The sequence below is a fragment of the Mus musculus genome, chromosome 19 (genome assembly GCF_000001635.26).
Source record: "Mus musculus strain C57BL/6J chromosome 19, GRCm38.p6 C57BL/6J".
Lineage (NCBI taxonomy): Eukaryota > Metazoa > Chordata > Mammalia > Rodentia > Muridae > Mus > Mus musculus.
Window position 1 is genome coordinate 13445959 of NC_000085.6, and position 9469 is coordinate 13455427.

A 9469-nucleotide genomic window follows, 5' to 3' on the forward strand; every position below is an offset into this window, starting at 1 on the left:
TTCTAAACTATTTCTCAAGCCTGTGAAATGTTTTATTTTTAACTTTGAAGAATAATTCATTTGTAAGTATTTCTTGTCTATGATTTCTTTCAACTGCCTTTTTCTTAATGAAAAATTTGTCTTAATGCATTGGCCATTTTATTAATATTTAGTGATATTCGAGTATATTTTGCCAGAATTAAAATATCAATTTAATAGTTAAATGAAGATTATAGTGCTCAAAATTCCCAAGCAATAATGTTTCACAAGATTTTATAAAATATATTTTAGTTCCATTTTATTTGTTTGTGATAAAAGTTGTATATTCACTTAAATTATTGTTATGATTATTACTATTTATATATTTGAAGAAATTATGTAATTTTCCCTTTCTGTTTCTTCCCTTCAACTCATAGTATATACTTTGCTTGGCTTACTCTTTTTTTAATTCAAGGCCTTGTATTTCATTAATAATTAAAGTTCAAACAGTGTATAACATTCTTAACTGATATAAATCAAATATTCTCTTATATGAATAATATAAAGCTCTATCCTGAGATCTTCTTAAATAGAGTGCAAATATTTTAGTCTAAATAGCATCATTTTGTATGGTCTTGGTCATACAGGAATCTTGAATCTTGAGGTTAGAATAATCTCAGAAATGGATTACTTTCCATAATGAGGGAAATCATATTATCCAAAGCTAACTAATACTGAATTCCAGAAATGAAATAGAGGTTGCATTAAATAAATATGATATTACTTTATAGGATAAGCAGTGTAGTTTATAGCTTACATAGTTGTAAGTAATAGCATATGTAATCCTTTGTCCATTTAAATAGCATTTTTATTGAAGAAAATATTTGTGAAATGCTGATAAATTATTAAATGGTTAAGTAACAAAATATTAATTCGAAGTTACCTATTCCTGTCCTGTATTCTATACAGCATTCATCCATGTCTAATGCCTATTTTGCAAAGCAATAATTTTCATCTCTGTGCTTTGTACTTTTTAGTGAACATAATACTGAATAAATACAATGAAAAATCTAGATAAATCTAGGATATTTGTGGAGATAGAACCCATTAGAAGGATAAAAATGACAATGAGATTTACCCTTGATTACTAAATAATACTTTGATTTATAGAGAGATGTCGAATTTAAAATAATAGCAACTTAAAGTTCTTTTTTATTAGATTCAGAAGAATGTTTGAGAATGAAATTAAAGAAAAAGTTACTATAGAGCTACATTAAGTATGATCAATGTAACTGATATCCAGATCAAATTATGTCTTTCTGAGAAGAATAACTACTCTCTATCAGCCCTATTATAAGCTTGCTGTTTATAGGAAATATGAAGCAAATATTCCATAAGAGAAATAAAGCTAAATAACAAGTAAATTAATTAATTACTTAAGGAATAATTACTTAAGGAATTAGTGTGTGTGTGAAAGGAAGTATTTCAGAGACAGAAAGATTGAGCAAAGATGAAGTTGGAATTCTTTTGAGTGATCACTGGAGTCTGAGACTAGTTATTTCATGTGCTTAATGGGACAGTTGTGAGATTACTGAACAATATGCTGTCTTCCTGTACAACGCTGAATTTAAGTTGTGTAATTTTTAAGTAATTAAACCCATAGCTTAGTTCCTTATCATATCCTATACTTTGAACCCTGAAACTGATTTCATAGTTTAAAAAAATAATAGAGAAAAACAATGAGATTGAATAAAACCTACAATGACAATAAATATCCAGTTAGTCAATGATTATGGAAGACTCTCTTTTGCTGAAAATGTAGCAGAAGAATACAGCTTATTTTGCAAACTCCTTTGCCTGATGGACAGAATATAACTAGAGGTGATGTAAACTGGTATCTATCAAAGGCTACAAAAAAAAAAAAACAGCTAGGAAACACATATTTTATAGGATATAATCTTTGCTTTCTCTCAGAAAACATGCTCCACTATGTTCATAGCAGCCTTATTTATAATAGCCAAAAGCTGGAAAGAATCCAGATATCCCTCAACAGAGGAATGGATACAGAAAATGTGATACATTGACACAATTGAGTACTACTCAGCTATTAAAAAACAATGAATTTATGATATTCTTGGGCAAATGGATGTATCTGGAGGATATCATCCTGAGTCAGGTAACCCAATCACAAATAAGTCACTTGATATGCACTCACTGCTATTAGCCCAGAAACATAGGATACACAAGATAAAATTTGCAAAACAGAAGAAAATCAAGAAGAGGGAATACCAACGGGTGGATACTTCTTTCCTTCTTAGAATGGGGAACAAAATACCCATGGAAGGAGTTACAGAGACAGAGTTTGGAGCTAAGACTGAAAGAAGGACCATCAGAGACTGCCCCACCCTGGGATCCATCTCATAATCAGCCACCAAACGCAGACAATATTCCACATGAAAGCAAGATTTTGTTGAAAGGACCCTGATATAGCTGTCTTGTGTGAGGCTATGCCACTGCCTGGTAAATACAGAAGTGGATGCTTACAGTCATCTATTGGATGGAATACAGAAGCCCCAAGGTGGAGCTAAAGAACCAAAGGCGTTGAAGGGATCTGCAACCCTATAGGTGGGACAACAATATGAACTAACCAGTAACCCCAGAGCTCGTATCTCTAGCTGCATATGTAGCAGAAGATGGCCTAGTTGGTCATCATTAGGAAAAGAGGCCTCTTGGTCTTGCAAACTTTATATGCTCCAGCACAGGGGAGCACTAGTGCCAAGAAGTGGAAGTGGGTAGGTAGGGGAGCAGGGCGTGGGGGGAGGAGGGTATAGGAGACTTTTGGGATAGCATTTTAAATGTAAATGAAGAAAATATGTAATAAAAAATTGAAAAAATTATATAAATGCTTTTTTTTATGGGCCAGAACACAGTGTACATGTGAAACTTATTCAGGAATGAATCTGATATATGGTTCAAAGAAATGAATTTGCCTAGCATTTGTCAAGTCCTGATACCTATTGCAATCATATCATGATAATTAAGTGCTTTTTCATTAAAAATAAATCCTTTCTCTTCAAACTTATTTTAAAGACAGCATAGATGTTTAGGCAAACCTGTGTTGGGAGTGGCATAGATATAGATGAAGGAGATATGAGGGTTAAACAACAGTAAGGGTCCCCAAGAGTGTCATAATCAATCTCACTACGAACTGTGTAACTGACATACCTTGAAGATCATGTAATTTATATGTAAAAAACTTTACATATAGTGTTTATAATAAAGTTTTAAAGATTGTATTTTTTTTCTCTTTACATGGTATATTTGTTCTCTTGATTGGGATTCATGGTGCTTATTGCATTTCTTGGTTATTTTTTCAAAAAATATATTATTTTAGGAGGGTTCATGACAAGTTGATGAATACTGTACAATACTTTTGTATAGACCCTATCCAAGAACTAATTTTGTAGTTTATGATGAATTAAGCTCTTTATTCTAGCAAATACTATATCGAAGAGAGAGAAATTTTCTGAGCTGCTCTTGTCCTGTTATCTTGCCTAATGAATGACTCAGTTTCTTTCTATTTCTGCAGGAACAGGGCCAGGTTATGAAGACAAAGTACATATGCACTCAGATATTTCATTTAGCCTTTATTTGTGGCCTGTAAAAAAGACAATACTTGTTCTTGCTGAATATTACTTCTCCTTGTTTTCCCATGGATATCAGAGCTCAACTCTTTGTTCTATCCCAAAAATTAGTGCAAAATGGGATCAGTTTTCATGATGGTGAATTTTTAGACTCTCTGTACTACAGATATATGTGAATTTATCTTCACTGAAACAGTAGAGCTTTAAAAAATACACGGCATAGACAATTTTATGCTTAGCCCAGTGGAAGGGAACTTTCTAGATCATTTTTGTTTGTTTGTTTGTATTAAGTACTTCTTGTAAGAAGACTTATCTAGTTTTCAACTTTGCACATCTTGAATATTCAAAGTAGATAGAAAGGAGATGGCTCTGTATATGAAGACTTGGAGTCTAACAAACATTAAGTGTTTTGGTTATCAGAGTTAGAGAGAGAAGTATCCTTGGTCCACAAGAAGGTATCTTTAGTTGACTAGGCATGGACCATCTGTAAATTCTTCTGAAAAGCTGACCAACATGAAGATAAATACAAAACACTTTGGTAGATTTGCAGTTAAGAGGCACGGACTAATTCTATATTATTTTTACTAGAGGTAAAACAATTTCTAAATATTATTTCCACACAGGAGAGAAAACATACTGCTTAAGGCTTCACATAAACTTTCCTATTAAATGTCATACCAACACCACAATGTAAATGTTTCTATTGCTCCCTTCTTTTATTTGTAAGGAGTGCTTGGTTTTAGATATTACATTAATATAGATGGAAGAGGTTTAATAGTGAAGATTTAATGAAACAATTTTCTTATTACTGGAAAGCAGCCATTGATGTTTTATACATATTTGCCTTTCTAGTGTGATTACCTCAGAGGAGGCATTTGGTAGTAATAACTTTGTTTTCACAACAGTGACAACCTCATATGTAAGGTATTTTTGAAAAACAAAAATGAATTTTGTCATTATATATCACCATACCACTATCGTGTAGATGCCATTTTTCATGACTTCTAATCACCTAATGGCCACCAGGCAGTGGAGGTGGGAGAATGGGTTGTATTATTCTCATATGTTTTCAACAGTAGTGATTTTACCATTATCAACAAGCATCTGAATATTTAGTGTTGATGGTTTGACTCAAACTTACAATTTTTCATTAGTTTTCTTACGCTGTAAACAGTTTCAGCATTCAGTTTAGAGAATTTACTGAATGATAAGTTCTATCTTTACACAATACAAAAGTACATACTTTAAATTTCAGTTTTGTACAGGAAGACAGGAATTTCAGTAATCTTAGACCCTTCTTTTAGAACATAGAATATCTGCTATGCACACTCCCCTGTAGTCTGCTTGATAGGCCAAGAAGCCTGGAAGCACTCACGAGGCAAAGAGTTTCAGAGAATCTTAACCTTCTGAAAACTTGGTATTTTCATAACCGGTATACTCATACCCTATCCCCGCATTAGTCTGGTGTATGGATACATGTGCTCCCGTTTAGTATTATTTTATTATAAGTGCCTTTAAGGATTGAATTCTGACATAGGTAAGCCTCCACCAGTGTTCCAATGTCCTAGAAAATGCTTGAAGCAGAGGAGCTTGGAAGAGACAGTGAAACTAATTAGGCATTACAAAGAACCGAGCTAGAATAGCTCAGGTCTAGTCTGCAGAGTGATTACTTAGGACAGTAGCCAGTCTCATCCAAACAAGGGAATGCACAATGGCCTAGCCAATAGGTGGGTTTACCATGAGAGAGTTATGGCATCCCACTGAGACAGGAATCTTCACTATAGCGAGGTATAGCAGGCTACATTGCATATTAGAAGCAAGTTGGTGAATTCTTCTGACAAATGGAGATTCTCTACAGATACTTAAAAGAACAGCCAAGTTACAATCATACCCGAATTTATCAAGCACTAAGAAATAGGGGGGTTGGGGTATTGCGTTATTCATGAGAAGGTCTGCTAGAACAGAACACCCTGGTGCAAGCTTTCACAAGGCTCAATGGAGTAGCACAAATTGTGACTATGGTGTGAAATCATTACCTGTCATTAAGCTGACCCTAGGCAGGGCGGTTTTATCTTTACTGTAAATATTACCTGGTTCCTGTAAGTCCTTTTGAAGTCATTCATTTGTTTTGTGTCAGGTAACTTCAATGTACTTTGCCTTCTGTGACATCCTACTGACTTTATTTTCTGTATTATATAAGGCTGGTGTTCACTTTGTAATAATACATTCAGATTCTACAAAATCTCCTGTGTTGCATCTGTCTGTCATTTATTCACTGACTCCTTGTCTACCTGCAACTAGAGACCAGTTCTATGCAGAGGAGGGACCAAGAGGGTCTGTGGCAAATAACCAGACTCAGAGTCCTATGATCACTCAGAAGGAATCCAAATGGTGTTTACACATTCATCCAGTCTCTGTTGTGATTCTTCTCACTCTCCCACTCATTCATTCCCTTTTATAGTTACTCACTAATTAAATAATCAATTTGTCACTTTTGTTGAACAGTACTCATAGAGAGCAGTTACTGTCCTCAGGAATGCACATTTCCATCTGGATATCACTTTCAATAATCACAATTAATGCAGTTCCACTCTGATATCGGGTTCCCTTATCAAACATTCCTTCTGTATACTGCAAATAAGAACTTCCCATTGCTACTGTTCTTGAGTTTGATAGGTACATTTAACTCAAGACATTATGTAGTGATGAAGAAAACTGTCCTTCTGATGGCACCTGTTACCATACATAATCCTGTTATAAACTTCCCTTTGTTGAATTTCAGTTATTTATGTACTAGAAACAACAGAAACAAAGTGATGGAAAATATAACTGTGCCAAGTAGGCATTAGATGTGGTTAAAAAACTATATGTTATATGATAAGGAATAGATATTTTAAAATGAATTGTTACTTGTACACTTAATAGGTCATGAGATTTTTGTGAACATGTAAAATACTACTTCATTGATCAGAGAGTACTTATCCTGTTACTTAACATTATAGAATTCATGATGTATACTACTTATCATGTAGATTAATTTTTGTTGGCCGCAGTCTGTACTCATCTCTGGAATTCATTACTAGTTAGAGTAAGAAAATATGCTTCCAGTCATTATGCAAATTCCAACACTGAAATTATTTTAACCTCATTATTCAAGACTTTTTCATCACCAAAACTATATGAAGTAATGTTATTTGCAAATTCATCTGGAATAACAAAAAAACAAAACAAAACAAAAAAAACCTAGGATAGCAAAAACTATTTTCAACAATAAAAGAACCTCTGGGAGAATCACCATGCCTGACCTCAAGCTGTAGTACAGAGCAATTGTATAAATTCTGCATGGTACTGGTACAGCAACATAAAGGTAGATCAATGGAATAGAATTGAAGTCCCAGAAATGAACCCACACACCTATGGAAACCTGATGTTTGACAAGGGGAACTAAAACAATCCAGTGGAAAAAAGACAGTATTTTCAACAAATCTCACCATTTCTTTTTAGTATTAATGTTAGAAAAATGTTGGTTCATATCATATATATTGAACTTCAACAATTAATGAAAACTGAGGCGTTAAATTACAAGGGAGCAAGCAGAAGTATATACTATGATCTGGAGCAAAGAATGTAGAGGGAAATTTAGATGATTTTATCTATAAAAAAGAAATGGTGATAACTAATAATGATAATAATAATGTAATTGAAAGTATAACAGTTACCAGGCACATATTAAATTGACTAACAAAACAGATTTAACAAAAAAAATGAAGACATGTTGTATGTGAACTCAAAACATTATAATCGTGATTTAAATATTAAATTGACATCATATTTCTTGCAAGATACAATTAAAATTCACAACAAATTTATCATATTCTCAATGCATGAGTACACAGTTCTCCTTCATAAAGTAACAATTGAATGAAATAGTAGATAAATAATATTTACAAATAAACTATTCATCAAAACTAAAGGCCCAGTATTTCATATGCTTTTAAAATCCTTTGGAATTAATTGACTAACTGAAGTGAAGTCATTAATTTTCCAACAACCTTCTTAAATGCATTTTTTACCTCCTTGTTCCTTAAACTGTATACGACAGGGTTCAGCATAGGAATCACCATAGTGTAAAACACAGATGCAATTTTGTCTGTGTTCATAGAATGATTAGAACTGGGCTGTAAATACATGAACAAAGTTGACCCAAAGAAGATGGATACAGTGATGAGATGAGATGCACAGGTAGAGAATGCCTTCCTCTGTGCTTCAACTGAACGCATTCTCAGGATAGCAATGAAAATAAGCAAGTAAGTGTTTAAGATAACCAAGAGAGTTAAAATACCATCACAAGTTCCCAAGATAAGGACTGTAATCTCATTTGTATAGGTATCAGAACAAGAAATTTCCAGCAGTGGGGGAATGTCACAGAAAAAGTGATTAATCACATTGGAATTACAGAAGGAAAGACAAAATGCAAGAGCAACATGAATAGAGGATTGCAAGATTCCACACATGTAGCAGCAGGTGACAATCAGAATACAGGTGGTACTTGTCATGATGGTAGTGTAGTGCAGGGGATTGCACACTGCTGCATGACGGTCATAGGCCATTGAGGCAAGGATCAAACTTTCAATAGCAATAAAGGCTACAAAGAAGAACATCTGGGCAGCACATGCATTGTAGGATATTATCTTATTTCCTGTGAGAAACCCTTCCATCACCTTGGGAGTGACAGCTGAGGCATAAACACAGTCCACCAGGGAGAGGTTACAGAGGAAAAAGTACATAGGAGTGTGGAGTCGGGAGTCCAGCAGAATCAACATGATCATCCCAAGATTTCCAAACAGTGCGATCAAATAAATGAGAGTGAAGATAATAAATAAAGGGATCTGAAGCTCTGGAGCATCTGTTATCCCCACGAGAATAAATTCAGTAACCTCTGAAATATTCTCCATCAAAGTTATTTGGCAATTATCATGACAAGTTCCTAGAATAAATAAAGAAATATGCTATTTGAATATCAATGGAATTCTAAAATTAACCATTTCTTTCTTGTGAAGAACACTGTATATAAGATGATTAAATGCATCCTGGGGAACTGCAGGCAGTTTATTCATATGGAAATGATACAAATGGGCACTGATCTTATTTGATAAGACAAGTGTTAATATGACTGTGGGGTACAATTCCCTTACTATTAATTAAACGTTTTTATGCTGCACTAAACTATATAATGGTCATTTTTACCATTTGTTATAACTACATATGTGTTTGTATAAAATACACATAGTGTATACAATATATTGGAACTTTGATCAGGAGCATAAACTGTAAGGAATGTGTGGATTTTGTTTATCAGCATAAGATTTCAGAAATGAAGTTTATATATGATATAATCTCTACCCTCTTAAATATATGGAATGACCTGTGAGTCTAATCTCAACACATCTAGGCTATTATTCTAATTCATGAGATTTCTTAGTTGGATCTTCTTTAAATATTATTACTTAGATGGAAATACATGATATATTCACTTTTTCAGAAGTATAAAATATAAGGAAAAAAATTTTCAAAATTGATGAGCAAAACTGTATCTGATTAGTCTTCATTCCACAGTCTTTTTCACATAGAATGATGTTGTCCCTTACACACCAACAAACATTGCTTCTTGATCTGTGTTTTGGAAAAATAGACCAGGCACAGAAAAATTTTTCTCATTCTTCCATAGAGACTTACTAAGATTTAGCAAGCAATATTATATAGCATATTTGATTTAGTCACCTCCACATTGCCTCATATATCAGATGACTGCCACTGGTTACAGAATGAAAATCAATGCACCTAAGAACAAATTTGCTTCTGGAATT

At 33.5% G+C, this 9469-nt stretch overlaps 1 protein-coding gene across 1 annotated transcript; it reads right to left on the minus strand.

The window, feature by feature from the left end:
• Positions 1 to 7612: 7612 nt before the first annotated feature.
• Olfr1472 (olfactory receptor 1472) lies at positions 7613 to 8557 on the minus strand. Its single transcript, NM_146690.2, has one exon. It carries the CDS (start codon positions 8555 to 8557, stop codon positions 7613 to 7615), a length of 945 nt encoding a protein of 314 aa, NP_666901.2.
• Between the last annotated feature and the right edge of the window lie 912 nt (positions 8558 to 9469).

Bases quoted from the DNA above. Each gene is read 5' to 3' on its own strand.
- Olfr1472 (NM_146690.2), bottom strand. From the start codon at position 8,557: ATGGAGAATATTTCAGAGGTTACTGAATTTATTCTCGTGGGGATAACA.